This window comes from Lagenorhynchus albirostris, chromosome 5 (genome assembly GCF_949774975.1).
Source record: "Lagenorhynchus albirostris chromosome 5, mLagAlb1.1, whole genome shotgun sequence".
In the NCBI taxonomy this organism is placed as follows: Eukaryota; Metazoa; Chordata; class Mammalia; order Artiodactyla; family Delphinidae; genus Lagenorhynchus; species Lagenorhynchus albirostris.
The window spans coordinates 49,638,236-49,660,329 of NC_083099.1; the positions used below are offsets into that span (position 1 = coordinate 49,638,236).

Below are 22,094 nucleotides of genomic sequence, written 5' to 3' on the forward strand. Positions count from 1 at the left end.
CCATTATGTGGCCTAGAATCGTAGTTTTATATAGCTTAAAGATGATTTTAAACAAAATCAACGTTTTGAGTAGTACAGGCTCCATGCTGTATACTCAGAAGAGGAAACAGGTTAAAAGCTAAGTAATGGCCTAAGGTGTCACACAGCTAATTCACCAACTAGAAGTAAAACCCCAGTCTCCCAGCCAGTGTTTTATCTTCATTTATCATGTTAATTTAATGATTATGTGCATCTCTTATTTACTATTGAAGTAATTATTTAGTACTACCTAAAACAAAATTATGGCTTTAACATAAGCATTCTAAAAGATTTTAAGCAATGGATACATCTGGTTTGCTTGAGGCAAGACTAAAAAAGTTCCTTTTTCTAAAATATGTTGATGTTCATTTCACTACCATTCCCCACCGCTCCTATAAACCCCCAATTTTTCACCTCCATCAATTAAAGCTCCACAAAATCAAGGATTTAACACTGATAATAGTCCCTAAAGTATAACTTTCAAGTCAATAAGACGGCTACTGTCCATCCTTAAGATTACTGGAGTGAATTTAAATAGGTGGTCTAAAAGGACTTACTTTTTTTACTCTTACATTTAAAACTATACCATGTTAGCATAATAGTGCTTTAAATTTATATAGATTTTTTTCCAAATTAAAATTCATTTATTACTTCTTTTAAACAATACATTTTAAGACCTTTACACACAGGTTTTCTTTTTCTATGGATTCATACTGACGCCACCAATGTCACTGAGAGCAACTGTACTTTTCAAAGGCAGTAGAAAAAAATACTTTTTAAATGTACCTCTTCTCTAATGTCGGAGGTTGAAATTGTCACCTTTAAGTAAAATTAAATGTTCGCAAGCTATACAAAGGGAAAAAAATGAAACATTTGTGGAAAACATTTCCCAAAGCTCCCATGAACATGGCACTTCAGAGGTGTGTGTTCATGTGGTAGAGCAGAATGGGAGAGTTTTCATTAGAGAAGCTGAGCTTCGGATCTGAGAAGGAGGGCAGGTCTCCCTTCTCATGTACGTGTACTAAAGTGAAAGTTCAGGAAAAGCCAGATGTTTTGCTCTGGAATATGATGGTAAAAATTATATTTGTGTTAGTGCTTTACAACTTCCAAAAAAACACCTTTACCATAGTATTATTTTAAAGTAGATTAAATAAGCTCTGAAAAATAATATGTAAAACTTTATAATTTTTAAAAATTTAGGAAACTTTTTCCAAAGAAGATAATATAATTTTCAACATTTTTTTTATTGAAGAAATGGCTTATATTAGTGCTATGAAGGAAACTATATAATGATACAATTTATGAACTTCTAACAAAAGAGGAATATCTTCCCAAAGAATTTTTTTAAGATGTACAGCTTATAATAGGTTGAAATTAAATTTTAATAAGATTGCATATTTACTTTCCCTAATATTGTATTTGTGCTTATTTAATTGAATCACAATTGTTAAGATGAAATCAAATGCTCTAAACAGATTCAGAAAATACCAATATTGATGAATGTAGATTAAACAGTTCATTTCATGATCCACACTATTGTGCATCAAAGAAATAGAGGTAGGCTTGTGTTTACTGAAATCCACGCTAATAAACAGAACCCTACAGCTCTTAGTCATCCAACTCTTAGACTGAGACACAACCTAACAAAACACTATCTTAAAAATCTTAAAAATGCCTTTGTAACAATCCACAAGGTTGATTCAACTGTAGTATCTGACAATGGATACTCTCTCCTCTATATAATTCTGATAACTCAATTATAACAATCTTTGAGTTCTTGACAAATATTCTCCAACTATAATAATTGTCACCTTTTTCAGAAGTCAAAAATCACCAATTTATGTATCATTGGAACTATTAATATGCTCCTAAGGGCAGAATCTCTTGATAAAGAGAGTAAAAGAATGAGTTTGATTACAGGTAAATCTTGACATAAAAAAACCTATACTGTTTATTGCTATAACTGGGACCCAACCATTACAATTTATTATTCTGAACTACTGATGGCCATATCTATACTACACAACCTCACTCAGTTAACCATATTATCCTCTTGGGTCTGGAATGCTTTTCCCCCCGTTTGTCTCCTCCTCCACTTCCCTGTCCTTTCCCCTAGAAAACCTTCCCCAAGGCCCCGTTATAGTTACATGTCCTGCAAAGGAAACAGACTGAGCAAATATTGTACATAAATGGCCAGTTTCCACTGCCCAGAGGGTTTACGAAGACATGACTGTTAGGTATTAGAAATTCCTGCCCCAGTTACCTCCCTAAAATTAACCCGACTACAAAGTCCTCTGTAGGGATTTTCAGGCAAAGGTCTCTCTAAGAAGAAAGTTTTCACACTGTTTCCTTGGGGCTTGAGGAGGTAAGGGGAGTGAGGCTCTTTCATCCTATTAGGCAGTAATGCTCAATGCCCATTGCCCAGAGGCAGCATGAGTTCCTGCCATTCACTAAGGGTGAGGATCTTCAAACCACAAAATATAACCAGGCTGTTCTGGTGGAAAATATGTCTTTGAAATGTTTTAACAGTGTGTCCAGCCAGGGATTTCTTCCACTCCATATGGCTATGAGGATAGCATCATTCCCATATATGTGCAATAGTTTACTCTTTCCAAGACTGTTTACACACATGCAAACATAGCCTAAGACTATACTCAATCTGTATATTGCCTCCTTACCATACTTGTGCTATGGTGGTACCAAAACCCTGCAAATGCAAATAATGGGACTTCATAACATTTAATTGAACAAGCCAGTGATATGGGGCACTCGGACAGATTTCAATCCAAGACTGGTATTTGAATAAATGTCTGACTATAATATTACACTGGATATGGGAAGATAAACTATGTCAAAAATTAAAATAAAGTCGGCTACCTACAAAAAATAATTTCTATTTGGAACTAGGTAAAACATGACTATTAACTTCAAAAGTGCAGAAGTTTGTTCAGCGCTGAAGTGGGATAAACAAAGTGCCAGGTCTCTTGTCTGCTTCTCCACCATTCTCAAGCTCCTTCACTAATATTTCCTTCCTTCTATTCCACATTCTCTATTCTGAGGGGACGGCCCTTAAACTGGGACTTTAAAAAATGTCTGTTTAGAGGATGTGCCAGCAAATTAAAAGTACCATCATGGAAAAATTACCAGCCACCTAAAAAGTGACAGCTTGTGGGACAGCACTCTTACACTGATTATATAGCAAAGCTGCACAGCTGTGTCAGACACATGCCTACACAAGGCTTGATGAAAATGCACATCATGTAAGAAACAACTTTTATAAACCAGCTCTCTGTGTACTTTCTTAGGAACACATGGCTTAAAGCAAATAAAATTTCAAACTTGTAGGGATTTTCTTCCTCAATGGGAAAAGTGCATCAGTATAAAGAAGTCAGAAAATGCAAACTTAGGTAGCAAAAGTAGGAAGAACTTCCCATGTACCCTTGCTGTTGTCATTCCTTCTCCTCAATCAAAATCCTAAAACAACTAGTAATATGAAGGAAAACGAAAATGACAGCACCCTCCCCACCTATTTCATACTAAAACTGTGCTTTAAGCTCAGGAGAGAAGTGGACACCCAGTGTTATCGTCTATATCCATTATACATAACTGAAAATTTGAAATTCAGATAGTTAAATCACCCAGAAAGAAACAGCTGCATCAATGGGAAAACTACTAGTTAAAAGCCAATGAGCCATTTCTAAATAAAATAACTTGAAAAAAGCAAGTATATTTTCTGGGTATGTTTTGAGTAGGGACAACAGAAGATCTGGTCTGTTCTTAAGATTAGTATAAGATTTAGGATTATAAGGTGCTCTCCAACGGAAACCCCTCTTGTAAGCTTTCTCGGATACTTAACACAGTGCTACGCACAGGGGCTTTCAGTAAGTACATAATGACTGATATCAGAAGAGGGACCACAGTTCCAAGTTAATACCTTAAAGGCTATATATAGATAATATAGTTATGGGAGGTAATCATTATTGCCAGGGGAGTCTATCCCCAAAGAATCAATTCTGTATGAATTGTTTGTGGATCATCTGTGACAAAGTTTTAATTCCAGGGGAGACTTTCCATTGTGCCCTTCAGCCCTCATACAGTGGACCATCTCCTACTAATGCTTAACCTATACTTGTGTTCTGAAATTACAAGATGAGGGGAAAAGTCAAAGCATATGACAACTCTGTCATAATGATTAACTGCTAATAAATGAAAATTAACTGTAGAGTACCTACCTTTCCTTGAAACTGTAATCCAATAATTAAAAATGTGATATACAGAAATATGTGACATAGACTACAAGCTATTGTAGGTCTGGAACATGAGCCTTACACTATATTACATATTCTAATCCTACACATAACTATCAGTAAATGTCTTTTCTTTAAAACATTACTACACAAAAGAATCCCACAAAGCATACATTCAAACAAGAGGCATCTAAAGGTTAAAAAAATTACCCGCTGTATTTTTGTATAAAAATAATCAACATTCTCTAATGTACACAAAGCCAAAAGATAAATATCTGTGATGTCTTTAATGACATCTTTAGTCTTCTACTAGCGTAACACAATCTTTTTTAAAAGATCAGTGACAATGACTGAAACCCATGGACTCTTCCTCACTTACTGAACTTCTGCCAAATATCTGTGTATGTTCCTTCAATTATTAAAACATTTCCATTGTATGGTAAAGATAAGATAAAAAGAGATTAAAACATTTTTGATGTCCAGGACTATAAAGTTCACAGGCCTGCCACAATTTTTAGTGCCATAATTCTAACAGAACGCTAACTGTTCAATGAAAGGTTTTGCTTTAAAATCTTTTTTCCCTAAAACGTGTACATACAAAATTAGATCCAATTATCCAAGAGAGATCAGTTGGATAAGTGCTTTGCAGGAAGCATACAAAGATTTAGTCAAGGAAAAAGGAATGTGCATTCTAGCTAGATCCAGCTTGTTCAACACTAGAAAAATCCAAAGACCAACCACATAGCCACTACAAAGTATCGCCCTGCCAGCAAAGGCTGTGCACTGGTTCATAAGGCATAATCATATTATGCCTTCATCAGTGCAGAGAGATATGAAAGAGAATTGTTATTATGACTCAATACTGAGAGGCAAAATTCTAAGTATGCTAGTTCTCATTTTACAGGCAGATTTCCCCCCTTTTTCTAGAATGCATAAAACTGGGAAAAATACTCTAGCAGAACATTAATGCTATCTGAAATACTTCCGTTGTACAATGTATTCCTTATTACATCCCTTTTTAAATTTTTTTCCTCAAAATATCCCTCTGGGTGAAAAAGAGCAACATTTATCCCTCCTATGTTACGGTTTCTCAACCTTGGCACTACTGACATTTTGGACCAGATAACTCTTTGTTGTAGAGGGCTGTCCTGTGCATTGTAGGATATTTAGCGACATCCCTGTCCACGCTTCAGATACCAACAGCAACCCCCTGCCCAACCCCTAAGCTATGACAACCAAAATGTCCCTTGACATTTTCAAATGTCCCCTGGGGAACAAAACTGACCTCTGTTGAGAACCACTGCTCTAAGAGAACAAAAACTAAGAGGAAAACTAACTTCCTCAGTCACACCAAATTCTTGGTCAAGTTTGGAAAAGAAACCAAATCTTCTAACTTCCAGATCAGTATTATTCATGCTAGAATGCAATCCTTTTTATAGACAAAGCAATTGTCTACAAGACATGTTTTTTAAAACATACAGTGATATCTCACTGCATACAATTCCAGTCACTGGACTCCAAAATTATTCCTAAATCACTCCTAAATTATCTCTCTCACGACAACCCATAGAAAAATTATAGGGTAGAAAAATGTATAAGAAAACCGAATCAAAAGAGGAGAAATGTAAATCATTAAATTACTTTCAAAAGGATTTTTTATATTAATGATAAACATCACCTTTAAAAAAATTATCTAGTAAAACACTTTGAAAAATATCATGGCCCTCTATAACAAGTCTTTCAATGTTGTGTGTAACCTGTAAAATTAATTCACCAATGTTAGCTAATTATGAAAATGTATCAATATAATGAATTATTTTATCTGTAGAAGAAATGTCAGCCTTAATGCAGAGATCCCAATGTGCTTGGCTATCCATCACAGTAAGTGATAATATTGTAGGCCAATTTGAGCCTTTACCTTACAAGTTTGTTTAAGAATAAAACTGCTGTTATCTCAGAGCCTCATGATCCCGTTAAGATTCCTTCAGAGAGTTGATGCGTGCACAGATCTTTAGGGCCGGGCCTAGCTTGATATTCATTGCACTCATAAGATGGTCTTCTTTTAGCAAGAGAAGAGCCTGTCCATCAATCTCCTGTGCTCTGAACTCATCTGCAATATCCTGGCAGCCTAGAATTTGATCAGAGGAAGGATGTTAGAATTAATACACAACAATCAGAGGTTACTCCTAACAGTCACAATTATGCTCTCACTGGGTCTGAGCATCTGAAATACAGGCTGAGAAACAAATGAAATTTATTGATGGTCGTCTTGGGTTCACTCTTGAAGAAGAGAGTATTTCCTGACATTCTAAAAAGTAAGAATTCGAAATCCAGGTAAAGCAATTTACTTGGAATTCTTGTTCTAAAAATAATATTGCAGAAATAATTGTAAGTCAGGTAAAATGTACAGATTGTTCAGTCCAGATATAACATACCTTCATGAAAAGGGCAATGCTGTCACCTGAAAGCATGCCACACATACAGCAAGTTTGGATTAACTAGTCATTATACCTCAAGAACTTTACTTTGTATAACATATCCTTCACATACAGGTACAAAAGAATAAAATATAATGTTCTGCCATTTAAATAATAATTTAGAAATATTTTCTCAAGTACCACTTTCATTATCATTTGTATCTTTATTCTGATTTACAACCTTCAATGTGCCAGGCATATCCAAAACATTTTTATTATTCACTCAGGACAGAACCAATCCATCAAAATTATAGTATCAATCTATTGCTGAAATGTATTACAACGATCAACTTGTAATTTCAACTTCAAATCTTAATATCACTGGACTAATCTCCACTTCTGATAAGAAAACATAAATTCTCATTGAAATTTTGAGCTTGCTGGCTAATCTCTTGACAAATAACCAATATTTTACCTCTCTGTGTAAACCAAGTGCTTTAAAGCAAGTAACAACGTGAGCACTCTACTTGAACCTCAAACGTTTCTATTATCTACCAAATTTTGCACAGCCAGGCTAATAAACTTCCCCACTCAGGGTAAAGAAACCAGCAGGGAAGGTAATGAATTAACGAACCATGAGAGGAGACAATGCAAAAATATGGAAGCTTCCTTATAAAAGACAAAATTATAAAAGTGAATTTAAGAATAAAAACTAACAGCTTAAAGTCTTTCTTTTCTATTCAAATCAGCATTCTAAGGGAGAACACAAAGAAAAAGATAATGGAAATGGTTACATTATACCTTTGGATACAACTTTGCTGGAATGATTATTCTTTCTACTGCAAATGTATCATCCTCTTGTTTATATAAGAGGATGTCATCCTCTTATATAATGTCATCCCTATAACCCCAGCACCAAGCACAAAACATTGTAGGTGCTAAATACGTATATTTTTGGATAAGGGAAGGACTGACTGAATGAATAATGAACAAAACCAGAACCTTCTAAAAAGGAGCCATCTGTAAGAGTAACACAAACTTTTTTTTCTGTATTCAGCTGTGTGGCCAGCTTTTCTCTTGGTTATTTCTTTTCCATCTTCTCTGTTGGTTGTATCCTTCCTATTTCCTATATAGCAAACAGCTTTTCAATTTCTCTATTTTAATAATTTCTCAGATTTTTAAAAACTGACATTTCAAAAGTACCCTATGCAAAATTTTTATGCTTTTGGCCACTTACCATATAAAAGAAACTATATAGTTAAAATGGGATTACTCACCATAGAAAAGCCCCTTTTCTTTTCCCAGAGGTAGCTCTCAAAACTGGGCAGACAAAACTGACTAATCTTGCATCTAGTTGTGACTTCATCCTTCTTTTTATGAAAGAACTAAATGTTCTTCTCTCTTCAGTCTTACAAGAACACAGGAAAGAAAAGAAGAGAGAGAAAGATAGCGTAGGACTTACTTAGATTCAGAAAACAGAAGCAATGAGAAGTAATGAGGACCATAAGAGCTACATTTGGGAATAGAAACAAGGAGTTCTCCATGAAGAAATTCATAGCATGTGCTTGTTCCTCGGGATTATCAGAGCGCTCTTCAAATGTCTTCTTGTAGACAGACAGTAAATGTATCAGCAAAATAATACAGAACAAAAAGTTGGGAAACAGCATGATCAAACAGGAATGAATTAGCTTCAGAATTTTAGATCACAACTTTCTTAAGCAAACCACAAAAAGTGTATTTATACCATACATTAGTATAGAAATGAAAAAATAAAGTGACTTAAAAAAGAAAAATGGAAAAAAAAGGCAGAAGCAAATACGCTTTCCTGAAACATATTAGAGAAAGATGAATTTTTTAAAAAAACCTAGATGCTCAAGGTATACGGAGCTATAGTTCTATCAATTTCTGACATATTTAGAATCTACTTCTGTAAAACAGCTGGCGCCCCAGGAACATTACAGAACATATCCCAACTGCAGCAACCAGTCAGCTCAGCTGGCTTTACATCACCACAAGCAGACATTAGAATGGGCATGGACCTCTGCACATGGACATGGGTCTCAAATGAACCTTACAAATGTCCAGTCACTTTTCCAGCTAAACCTAAAACAAAACACCCCACCCCAAAACTAACATCAGTAAGGATGATGAAAAGATATTACCTGCACTCAATACTACAGAATTAAAAAGTCCCAATATCAGTATTATGAAAACCAGTAAACCGTCATATGTTTTTAGACAATACCTACTTTATATGCCTACAGGGAAACCAAATCTACTGCAGATTCACAGATCAACAAATACAGACTAAAGTGATCTTTGCAAAAGGCAGTTCACTGTATCAAGGAAGAGTTAAGGAAGATAACTGCAGTAAACTGAGAATAAAAAGAACCGTTCCTATAGAGAACTTTTTAATGTACAAAAATTTTGAAGAAAATAATTTTCACTCGGTAACAGCTCTGAGACTGGTCTGCATACCAGCTCTAACATGGTCCCACCAAGATGGTTCACAAGATGACATTATACGATGAGAAGAGAAAACGTTAGGAATAAATATAGGTGCCCTGATGAAAGAGGGAAACCTAGCCTCAACTGGAAAGAAACAAAATACAAGAGATTACAAAATTTACAAGTTTGTTCACTCCATGAGAAAAGCTCAGGGAAAAAAAAAAAAAATCCAGCCCTGAATGAGCTGAAAGCGGCTCAAAAGGAAGTTTACAAAGGCCAGGGGAACATAGAGAAATAAAGATAACGGCTTTCTGGCTGAGATTTACCTTAAGCTACAGGCATTATTCAGAGAAAAACTTTGAGAAAGAAGATGTTCACTGAGCACACAAATAAGCTTGTTATTTAGCCTGTCAAAGCAGTTTAGAAATACTCCCATTTAATCAGGTAAAAGAAAAGCAGAGTTATATTCAGCAAACTCTTAAACAGTACCAAGCAATCCTAAATTATAAAGCAGTCTGCTTTATATATAATGTTTTCTAAACAATCAGCAACAAAATTAAGTGTCTTGATGAACTCAATAAGACAAGCATCTCAAGTTATAAGAAATAATTTTTTTCAATTCAAATGAAGCAAGAGTAAGACAAAGGAGTTAGCCTTTGTTCTAATAAAGCAGCCAAGAGTAGTCTCATGGCAAATGGATGCTGGGGAAAATTAGAAAACTAGTCCTAAAAAAAAAAAAGCATATGAAGTCATAGAAGAATCAGCAGTATCTATTATTTGTTAATTATTTGGCCAACTACTTTCCTCCTCCCCAAAGGAAAAGAAATATTTTCCCCCTAATGAGAAATCAGGCTGACAGCTCATGTACTCCATTTGGAAGACTATGTCTGAAGATGACAGAATCAAAGTCCAGCCTCAGGGATTAGTGTCAATTCCAATGTTAATTCTCAAGATATCTAGACTGGTATAAAACTTAAAATTTTTTGCACTGAGTATTAAAACCACACCCAGTGAAGACTCACCATTCTCTAATATGTCAGCTTTTTAAAGCAGATTCTAAACCCACATGGTCAGCACTTAAATCACACCTAAGTTTTCCTAGATGCATGCTTAAAACTCTTCCCATGAAAAATGTATCCCTTCTTTAAACAATTTCATCTTTCTTAAAAGTGACCATACCTTGTTTAAAAAAAAAAGAAAAACTTATTTAACATTTCTAAAACAAGCTATTGAAACAATAATTTAATAAAATTTCAGAGTTCTGTACATATATCTTCCTCAACTTACATCCTGACAAACCCATCGTAAGTTGAAAACATCAAGTCGAAAATGCATTTAATACACCTAACCTTCTGAACATCATAGTTTAGCCTAGCCTACCTTAAACGTCCTCAGAACACTTACATTAGCCTACTGTAAGTTGGGCAAAATTTTCTAACACAAAGTCTATTTTATAATAAAGTGTTAAATGTCTCAAGTAATTTATTGAATACTGTGCTGAAAGCGAAAACCAGAGTTGCGTGGGTACAGAATGGTTCTATCAGCTATTTACCCTCGTGACAGCGTGGCTGACTGGGAGCTGCCCTACCCAACCTGAGGAGAGAGTACTGTGCTTCATATCACCAGCAAAAGATCAAAATTCAAAACTAAAGCACAGTTTCTATTGAATGTGTATCGTTTTGTACCACCATAAAATCGGAAGTTCATTAAGACAACCCATCACAAGCCAGGAATTTTTTAAAAAGCAGAATACTTCTGAATATACTTTCTTCACTCATACAACACTTTATTTAATTAATTTATTTTAATTTTTATTATTATTATTTTTTGTATTTTGGCCGCACCACACGGCATGTGGGATGATTCCCCAACCAGGGATTGAACCCAGGCCACTGCAGTGAAAGCGATGAATCCTAACGTCTAGGTCACCAGGGAACTCCCAACACTTTAGCTGTAAGTTTGCTTCTGAGACAGTGGTCACCTTCATAGAAAGATTAATTAGCAAAAATAGCTGGATTAATTTTAATAAGTCTGTAGACAAGTTCAAAGGGGATGTATTTTTCTGGAAAGCTTGTGTCAAGAGATATGATAGATTCACTGAAAAACCAAAATGGAACAAATATTTTTAAAACCTTATTTTCTATATTCATAAGGTCAAAGTGAATGATAAAGGTTTGCTGATTTAAAATATATTGTCTTAACATATATAGCAGTGTGAGTCTCATGATAAGCAAAGGTGCAGCTGTCTTTAGTAGCCAGCCCCTTAGAGAAAGTGGAAATAAAAGATTATTGTTGTAGTAAAGAAAACAGATAAAGAACATAATGACTTAAGCTGATGGAAAGAGTACCAAATGAGAGAGCAGAAAACATAAATAAGAAAGTAACCCTACTGGAATGGAATATCGTAACTGAATTTCAGTTGTCTACTTAATTTCAGAAGTATTCTTGATGTCTATTTACTGCAAAGAATCAAAGAATGCAGCCTCCTTTAAAAGAAACAGCTTGTTTTTCTTTTTTTAAAGAAGCCAAACTTTTATATTATAAAAGGTGCTGATTAGCTTTCAAAAAAGTAAAAAAAAAAAATTATAGTCTCTCTTACTTCATTTAAAAAAGGTTAAATTAGGAAATAAGGAGGAAATAGAATAGAAAACTGGAAGAGCAGAAGGGAAGAAGTGTCTGACTCAATCTCTCTACTGACCTCTCGAGAGAAATCAGACTGAAGAGAAGAGAGCACCTTTAATCTCTTCACCGGCTGAGGTGTCACAGCAGAAGCAGGACTAGTCAGTTTTTATCGACTTGGGGGGTATGAGAAAATACCCAGTTGTGCTGAGGGAATAAGCAAGAGGAGACAGATCACATTTCAATACCAAATGCCATTTAATGAGTACATATACATAGAACTTCTCTAACCCTTCTGTGCAATAGGTGTGGATGGATCTAATGTCATTCCTCTGTGTGTGCACAAGACAAATATGAAGGCCAAAGTGGTGAATCACATACCAGGCAAAGAATGGATGAAGGCCCAGACGTCATCAACTGTCCATACAGATGGCTCCGTTTGTGCAACTGGTAGCAAGTCACTGTTCTCAGGCATTTTCCTCATTCTCACATCCCGAAGCTCACGCTCTCTTTCCCGCTCACTCTGCCTGCGCAGGCGTGTTGTCATAGCAGATGGCACAGAATCTTCATGAGAAGCCAAGTCTTCTTCTGCAGATGGATAAGTAATTGGAAGCTGGAAAATGTAGTACAGGTAAAATACAGCATTGCACTTTCCTTGTATTTCTGAAAAGGGTATTGTACATTGAATCAAAGTTTCTACAGACCTGCCTAAGGATATGTTCTCTTGCTGCCCCATCAGGGCCACTTGGACGACGGCCACGATGCCCAAGACTTTGATTATCAGGCTTACGATTCCAACGACTAAGTGCAAATTTTTTAGAACAGCTAACATTGTACCTAAGAAATTCAAGTAAGAAAAAAAATTAAATGATGTATGGGACACTCCATTTAGTAACTAATTATGACCTTAAAGTGCAGTTGTGAATCAGTAAGTGCCATTTATTTCATTATGGTCTGTAATACCTCAGAAAGTAAACCATAGTGTTCAATAGATTTACTTATGCTAACAGTAAAAAAAAAAAAAAAGTGGCCTCGTTTTACATCATAATATAGCTTTCAATATAATACTGGACACCTATAACAAGGTATTGATATTTTCTCCTAATAACAGCGTGATAGAAACTCTCTGCAAAATACAGAGGATAACTCATTTTTCTAGCTGCAAAATAATTCAAGATTCCAGGAGAAAATAAATTATGAATTAATTATTTAAACATTCAAATTGTTATTTTTCCAGGTAATCATTTCTGAAGAGATTAATAAAAAGAGGTTAATATAGTAGAGAGGGGGAAATCTCAAATGGCTAGTAAAATATTTTTCAAATATAACTAAAATCAAGGAATGAAAAGGTAAAGTTGAGATTTCAAAGTTCCACAAGGAATTCATGGGTCTCAGGAATTCAGGAAATTCAAATATATATAATTCTTTAAAATTGGCTGAAAGATTACTGTCTAATATTTTTAAATATACATTTTTAACATATATATATTTAATATATGGAACACTTTATGTATTTGCCTATCATCTTTGTGCAGGGGCCATGCTAATCTTCTTTGTAGCATTCCAATTTTAGAATATGTGCTGTCGAAGTGAGCACTCTAAAATTTTTTAATGTAGACCTTTGTAAAGCATGATGACAGCTTATAAGAGTCCTATGCCATTTACTTAGTTCCAACACCCTAGAACAGGTGCTGGCAAACTTCTTCTATAAAGGGCCAGATATTAAATATTTTAGGCTTTGTAAGCCACACAAGTTTCTGGCACAACTACTCAACTCTGCAACTGTAACATGAAAGCAGCCAAAGACAATAATGAATGAGCATGGGGACTTCCCTGGTGGCACAGTGGTTGAGAATCCGCCTGCCAATGCAGGGGACACGGGTTCAAGCCCTGGTCTGGGAAGATCCCACATGCCATGGAGCAACTAGGCCCATGCGCCACAACTGCTGAGCCTGCGCTCTAGAGCCCACGAGCCACAATTACTGAGCCTGCACGCCACAACTACTGAAACCTGCACGCCTAGAGTCTGTGCTCTGCAACAAAGAGAAGCCACCGCAATGAGAAGCCCACGCACCGCAATGAAAAGCAGCCCCCGCTCTCGCAACTAGAGGAAGCCTGTGAGCAGCAACAAAGACCCAACGCAGCCAAAAATAAATAAATAAATATATTAAAAAAAAAATGAATGAGCATGGATGTGTTCCAATAAAACTTTATTTAATAACATTTAAATTTTATGTAATTTTCAGGTGTCACAAAACGTTATTCTTTTGATTCTTTTTCAACCACCTAAAAATTTAAATACTATCCTTAGTTCAGGAACCATATAAAAATAGGCTCCAAAAAGGACTCAGCCTGGGCATAGTTTGCCAACCCCTTCCCTAGAAAGAAGAGTGAAAAGAGATGATCTAAGATACAAATTTCTGAAAAGCTACACAAAGGCTAAGAAAAATATACACAGTTCCTCTTTTTTTACACATAAAACTGCCATTGTAATTTCTTATTTTCAAAACTCTTTTGCTCTAAGATGATTTTTCAGGGAAATGACAAGAATTTCCTCACCTATGTTTTATGAAAATATCAGGAGGTAGAAGGACTACTATGAGAGTGAATAGGCTATTTTTCCACTAAAAATATAAAAAAGAAAAGTGTCCTGATGGTCACTTCATTTTACTCTAAAACAATTCAACAAGCTCCTCCTGTGTTCATTATGCCTATCCGTGGACTCAGCTCTAAAGGTTTCTGATTTCCATTCACATCAACTGACAAAACTTCTTTCCTAGCTGACTACAGAACAGAGAAGAGAGACTAACTTTACACTTGCTATTTAGTCCCTAAATATTTAGATATCTTAGACAGATAGCTAGGCAGACATGTAAACTGCAGTTCTCAGGTGAGACCTAATTTATCCTCTCCTCCTTGCTCTTCTCTCGTCTGCATTTTCAGGACCCCTAAACCTCTAAAGAGCTTCGCCTAAAGGTATAATAACAGGACAACTGAGCAATCACCTCTGGGAGAAGAGTGATCGTAGTGTGTTAAATGTCCTGAAATATTTCTAAATAGTCAAGAAGTTTAAGATATTCTGAAAGGCAATCCTTCTCCCTCAGTTTTTAATCCCTTAGAATCAGAGAGCCACTATTCTTTCTTGTAGTACATGCAAACTGGAAAAACTCCTAAGTTAAAATAGGAGTTACATAATTTGATTAGGACTATCAATAACATGAAAGAATATCTGAGTAACAGACTGACAATTGAAAAACCAGTAACTCATTTTTAGAGGAAAATACTTCTACTAGTTATTTAACTTAAGTTTTACTAAGTATATTTTTGGGGCACCATACTAAATAATGTATTCAAGCAAGAAATTCCCTGGATGAATCTTTAAGTTCTTAAATTCTTTGAGAGAATAATAACTTTTGGAATAGAAAACAAATTTCAAAATAATCAATCTGTGCATACACTTCACCTTTGGTGGGAAATACCTATAATTAGGATTTATAATCAGAATTAGAGGGGTGTTCTTTAATGTAAACTAAACTTGCGACTAGATCAATGAAGGTACTAAAAATTTTGATAGTAATACTATTCACCTATAACATTACTATTGAAAATGCAGGTTTAGAAGACAGGCCATTTTGTTGTCAGATAATATAACAATGTGGAGAACTTATGCTATAGCTGTCCCACTTAGAAACCTAAAATAAACAGGATATGGTTAAAAGAAATGAAACATTTAAAAATATAACAAAGTAAATCCAGGTATTTCAATATTGATAAAACACATATTGTTTTGACACCTTAAGGACTAGTAGTCTATTCACAGGAGGGGTTCTCCTAAGCATATTCTTACCACCAGAAGATTGCCACTTCAATATTAGATTATGCTGTATGTGTTATGAATATGCAGTTTTCACGGAGCAAAAGTTAACAACTAAATAGCAAAGTAGCTCCAAATAATGCCTATTTGATATCATTCCTCTATAATATCTAGTTTTGACTAATGGTAAACTCTACAAGTTTTTTGGTTTTGTTACAGCAGTTGTTGGCTTGTGCTCTAGGAAATTCAAGAGAACAGAAATACCTTTTGGCACACGACATAGTGCAGAATCGTTTTGACCGCAGAAATTCATTAGCATACCCCATCTTTCCACAGAATTCACACTTGAGCAACTCACTGTCCATTTCTTCTAATGCCTCTAAAAAGAAGAAAACAAAGAAAAAACTTCCAAAACTTTAATCGTGGCAAATTTTCTTTCAGCTTCTACATTGGTTGGATGCTGCTAGAGTTCAGGCCCTCCAGGAAACTTAAAAGGAATGGTCTTTTAACTTTTCAATCCATAGCCACTTTGGCAAGGCAAAGCCCCCCAAAACAACCACTTCCACCAATTCCCTCTTGCTCCTGCATAAAAATATTTTATGGAGTTTTCTCTATATAAATAAGCAATACATTTTTAAAGGTTCATTTTGCTAAGAATCCAACCTACCTAAAATGTGCAAAATAAAACAACGTCACTACCTTTCAAAAAGCATCAGGTAGTATATGAATTTTGATACATTGTGCTATGTACAATATATATAGCAAAGAACACACTTCTAACTGGAAAAAATGAGGATGAATCCAAAAAGAAGGTAAAATTTTGATGTCTGATTTCAGAGGAGCATTTAAAACAGTTAACACTCTCAAAGATCTGCAATGTACAACAGAATATATAAAGATGTATTTATGTAATTATAAAACAGTCCCTTTTAGTTTTATCATATTAGAACAAAGTAATTTACATTTACCTTCAAAATCACCATTGGTTTTGTAACTTCTAACCTCTGCTCCTTTTTGTCAGGGTGCTTCTCTGTTAAATGAGAATGTCCTTCCCTCCACCTCTATATCCATAACTTTCAAGTCATACCACAGGACCCAAAGAAACCTCCCACCTAAATCCTCAAGTATTCAGCAGCAGCAGTCACCTGTAAGTAAGCAACTTAATCTTCAGGACCCACAGTTTTCTCATCTGTAAATTGGAGTTTAAAATACCCTTCCCGAAGAATTGCAGTGAAGATTACATGAATGCCCAATAGGTAGCAGGCATAAAAAAGTGACAGTTCCATTTCCTATTTTCCACATAAGAACTAAGAGTACTAAGACCTGTAATAAGTGCTTAAGAAATACTTCAATGAAAACTGTTAAATTCTTAAATCCACCATATTTTGCCATTTTCATGCATCATCATGATTCCTATGCCGAGTCACATAAAATATACAAAAAAAGAACTCCACTAACTAAAGCTTTTAGCTATGAGCTCCATATGTGCTTTTCTATGTTATTCATTTAAGCAAGACTTGTTAAGATGAAGAAAGGGGCTCTGAAATGTAGACATGGATGACATGTACTCAGTACATTCAAGCATCACATTATCCCAGTGTTACTGGAGAAGCAAAGTGCTAAATTAAGTGAAGGCAGCAAGAACTAAAAAACACACTGTGAAATATTTGAAGTTCCAAGGGACATCCAAATACACTGTCATGACCAATCAAATCATAAACTAGCAAGTGATCATCTCAAGGAAATTCTCAAGACTGTCTTCATAAACAAAACTCATCTATTTAGTAGCAATGAGGAACAAAAGAGTCTCAAAGCAAGTAAAGTAAAAACTGCTCCTTCCAATGACCTAGAGATGGCTTTCACACAGTTGTGCCCCTCACCACATCCCTGGGACCTAGTGTCATACTTCCAGGAGTATTGCTTTTACGCTGTCATGCTTGTAACCAGATCTGACCTTGATAAGCCTGTACCGGAGACAGAACCTCTCATTCGACCACCACTGCCACCAATCCAGCCCCAAAGAGCCCATCTGTCAACTAGTTCCGTTTTGACTTATACTGAAAGCTTTATTTCAAAAGTTTGTATTAATTAACATAATAATATGCAACACTTGATTAACAGGTTAGAATACCTTATGAAGGAGAAGGAAATGTTTTTGCTGGTGAGAGAGGGGAGATCCCAAACAGGTATAGTCTAAGGGTTAACAACCTGACAAAAATAGAACATCAGTTTTACTTCTCATAAAGAAGAGAGGAATATTAACAGATTCAAAAAAGTCCAGTTCTAATATCTGGTCAAAACTTCAACAAATCTGGTAATGTTACCAAGGCTACTTTTTCACATTTGTAAATAAAAAATTACAGAGCCAAGTAAGTTTAAAAAACTATTGCTTTAGCTAATAAAGATGGGATTCTACGGCAGAGACAGCTGGCACTTCCCCACTATCCAGTCTTCACTGTTCTCCCACAGTAACAAAATCCTAGTATTTAGCTAGGCATATGGCCACTGAGAATAAAAAGTACAGTTTCTGCCCCATGTGTGGCCAGTTTCTGACCAAACTCCAGGCAGTGCCCTTTCTCCCATCTTACAATTAGAATGTGATCATGAAGATTAGCTATCTTGGAAATGTGAGCAACGTTCTAGGGATGGCAGAGCCACTGACAGCTTAGCTGCCCAACACAATGGAGCCCTGCACTGCTTACCTTTAGACTATGTCAGAGAATATTAAACTTTATTTCATCAGGTATTATTCTGGGTCTCTAATGGAGTGGCCAAACACATATCCTAACTAACAGAGATCCCCAATTTTTCTGTGCAAGGAGGAGTTACTTTTCAATTTTCCTGAAGACTTGAGATCATGTGATGATCAGCAGCAAAGAGAGGCAATGAGATAGAAACCATGATCAGTGTAATGATTTACCAGGGAAGACATAAGGTATTTTGGTAAATCACATTTTGGTTGGAGATTCTGGTTATAGAACCAGTCCAAATAGAGACACAGTTTATCCTTTAAAAAAAGAATAATCCTTACATTGTTTTTCATACTGAATTAAACTGTATATACTACTACAACCAAAGCCACTAAATAAGTGACCTCACCATTTCACCCTGTAATACTTCCCATAAACACCGAAGTATACAGTAACAGAAACACTTTATAAAATTACCTTGGGAAATCATGAAGTATTTTAAAATTTGACACATTTTCAGTAAATATATCTCTACTATGAAATAGATTAATCTTTCTTTAACTGAATATAGTTAACATAAAACTGTGTAAATTTAAGGTGTAAAATACATTAACTTGATACATTTATATATTATAATATGACTGCCTTTGTAGCAATATTGAGCACTTCTATCACATTACATTTTTATCCTATCATTTTAGTCACTGGGATAATTAAGTTTAAGTCTCTTAGCAAGGTTGATGATTATAGTATAATATTGTTGTCTATACTCATTATACCATGCATTAGATCTCTACGGCTTATTTATTATTCATTGCATAGATTAATCATCTTTAAATCTCCCTTTTCCTTACTCTGGTATCTTGTCCTTTAAAACTACCCTTTGCCTTGTCTTCCTCTTCCCACCATGACTACAGGTATCAATTACATGCCAAACCTCTACACTGCTCCTACCTGTGACCAGCAGAGTTTCCAAAAACACTCTTTTTTGTGTCATCCGCCTAAAAAATCTTCAGTAACCATCCTCTTGACAGCAAGATAACTCCTAACTCCATAGTCGAATATCAAAGTATGCTAGAATCTGACTGCCTTACTACCCACTACTTCTCTAACCCAACTGTCTACTCTTCACTGCCCCCTCCTGAAGTTACCTAGCACTTGCACATCTTTTGTGCATTTATTCATGGTATGCTAACCTGAAAGGTTATTCCTGTTATCTTAAATCTATGCTTTACCAGCCAAGACCCAGGTCAAATCCCATCTCTACAGAAAACTCACCAAACTGGCAATAATCTCACCCAGTTTTAAGGTGCCAAGTTCTTACTGTCTATAATAATTCATTTAATACCTACCATATGTTGCTCCTTAGTTATCTTTCTGTTGTGGAGATTGCTACTTCCTACTAGATCAAAAGCTCCTCTAGGTTCCAGCATAGTCCAGCATATGTTTTAATTGTATTATAAACCATGAGCATCACAAAATATGCTATGAAGCTTCCTAAGCAGTTTTCCATTTTTCTCCAGTATGTGCACACAAGAGAGCACATTACATATGCTTATTAGCCTAGAAAACTTTTGTTTATACACTTATTCTATAGACAAGAAAAAAAAAAAAACCCTGCACATTCATCTTTACTACTCTTTATCTCAAATGAAAAATTTTCTCAAATAAATAGTATGCATAACTAAAAGCAAGTATTTAGGAATTAAATGAAATTAAATTCATAACAACAAAGGGCAAAATGTAGACATTGTTTGGATCTTGAACAAAATAACTATAAAAGAACATTTATACAATTTAAGCAATTATACAACTGAGGAAATCTGAATATGGACCAGGTACTAGATGACACCAAACAGTTATTAATGTTGTTTTGTGTGACACAGCATTAAAATGTACACTTTTTATAGATGCACACTGAAGCATGTACTAGCAAAATACAATAAGAACCATGATCTTTTTTTAAACAGAGGAATAAAGGGAGAAAAGGGAAAGAGAAAAAGCAACAGAGAAAGAGATAAGGGGGGAACATAGGGAGAAAAAACCAAAAGGGATGGATGAAGCTGGTGTGGCAAAATAATGTTTAAAATTGGGTAATGTTGCATCTGGGTGAGTTGGGATTCATTATACAGTTCTCTCTAATTGTATGTATGTTTGAAAATTTTCATGTTTAACATTCTTTTAAATGAAAAAAAAATCAAATTGAACTCAACGTAAGTTAGCAGTAAAAAAATTTTATACTACTATCATACTCTTCGCTATTCAAATAAGAAGTAAAACAGTGATAAATACTTTGCAACAGTTCATAAATTACCACAATGACAGAGGTGCCTTCCTCTTAAGAATTAGGAAAACTGTGAGCCAAGTCAGTATCTATTTTGCTTACCAGCATGCTCTTTTACTTAATTTTAGCAAAGTACAGGCACATAATATATGCTAAATAAATATTTACAAAATGAATAAATTAATTTTAGATGAAATATATTAATATATTGAGGATAATTACTTAGACACAGATATTAATTAATTCACTATTACAGAGCTCTGACTATATTAAATGCTATTTAATTAAAATGAATGGTATCAACTGCAGAGCCATGATCAGAATCAATAAAAAGTAAAATATATCATTTTTGCATTTATTTGTGTTTGTTTTCTTGAAGTCACTTTGCATTACCACTTGACTTTTATGGAATATTCACTATTAGAATAAGGTCTATAAAAAAAATTCTTTGACACTGAGAAGATTTAGTGATATTTTCCTCTATGAACAAACTTAATCGCCTTTTGATTGAAGACTATGTCCTTAACACAACTGTAATAGCCACCTGATATCAAACATCTGAATACATAAAGTCTAAAACCAAACAACCCAGAAGCTCTAAATTTTTAAGCAAACTCAGTAAAACAGTCATTTACTTAAGTCTGCTTAAGAAAGAGAATTGGTTGTTTTGATCCTAAAATTCTGAATTAGTTTCATATATAATGGAGCTTTTCCCAACCACACTCCTTCAAATGTCCAACTGATAGTATACAAATTAACACCAATCTTGCTATTTTAATTATATGACCATTAAGAGTCTGATTAGCTTTCCCACTATTTTAGTCAAATAATACATTATATGAGAAAAAAAGTAAATACTTCCAAGTGAAAATCTGTGTGGAATAAATATCCATGTCTTATTTCAAACAATCAAAGTCAAAGTTAAAGGGCATCTTAAAGAAAAATCCACAAACCTTCAGCAATCATGTCTTCCATCTCCGTGTCAGATGAATTATCTGCATGCTTTGCATTATTCTGTAGCTCTGGCTGAACACACACGGAATTTATCACCTGATTATCCAAAATAGGCCTTTTTTTCACAGGCTGTTCAATCAGCAGAGATGAACGACTCACCTTTAAAAGACAGACAGAACAAAATAAAATAATCTTTTAAAAGATTTTCAAAAACAACTTAGTTTAAAAATCTCTTGAAACGAATGGTATCTGTGATAATTTACTTGTACGACTGATCAGATCCATTCATTAAGGGCTTTATTCCTTGAGAAAAGGTTAGGCAACCTGAACATAAATGCTTTATACTGCAGTCCATGAGCAGTATGGACGCTTCAAAGTCTCAGTCAAATGGAACCAAGGGTCCTAGTTTAGGCAGGTAGGCTAAAAAGTTTTTTAAAAAATCAGTAATAAATTTTGATGAGCCAGTACCTTTAATATATTTTTTTCCTGCAATAACTTTTAAGATTTATTTTTCATGCACAAAGCTTTTTATTTGTAGGATTATCTCCTCAGGATAGATCATTATCATATGCATTTTAAAGATAAGGGAACTCGACTCCCCTG

At 34.9% G+C, this 22,094-nt stretch overlaps 1 protein-coding gene and 1 non-coding gene across 8 annotated transcripts in view; both read right to left on the minus strand.

The window, feature by feature from the left end:
• PHC3 (polyhomeotic homolog 3) overlaps nt 1-22,094 on the minus strand; it is an 86,070-nt gene that overhangs the window by 3,403 nt on the left and 60,573 nt on the right. For 4 of the 7 annotated variants that reach the window (XM_060149971.1, XM_060149974.1, XM_060149972.1 and 1 more), the window contains 5 exons: nt 21,491-21,650; nt 15,828-15,942; nt 12,454-12,586; nt 12,131-12,362; nt 6,184-6,393 (listed from right to left, as the gene is read on the minus strand). In XM_060149971.1, the coding sequence (XP_060005954.1) occupies nt 6,239-6,393; nt 12,131-12,362; nt 12,454-12,586; nt 15,828-15,942; nt 21,491-21,650 (795 nt within the window). In that variant the 3' untranslated portion in view covers nt 6,184-6,238. Of the gene's footprint in view, nt 1-6,183; nt 6,394-11,828; nt 11,957-12,130; nt 12,363-12,453; nt 12,587-15,827; nt 15,943-21,490; nt 21,651-22,094 lie in introns of those variants that run through there. The other 3 variants (XM_060149977.1, XM_060149976.1, XM_060149973.1) reach the window with 2 other exon arrangements.
• On the minus strand, nt 13,240-13,346 carry LOC132521454 (U6 spliceosomal RNA). The gene has a single exon (XR_009540901.1). It is a non-coding gene; the product is annotated as a U6 spliceosomal RNA (small nuclear RNA).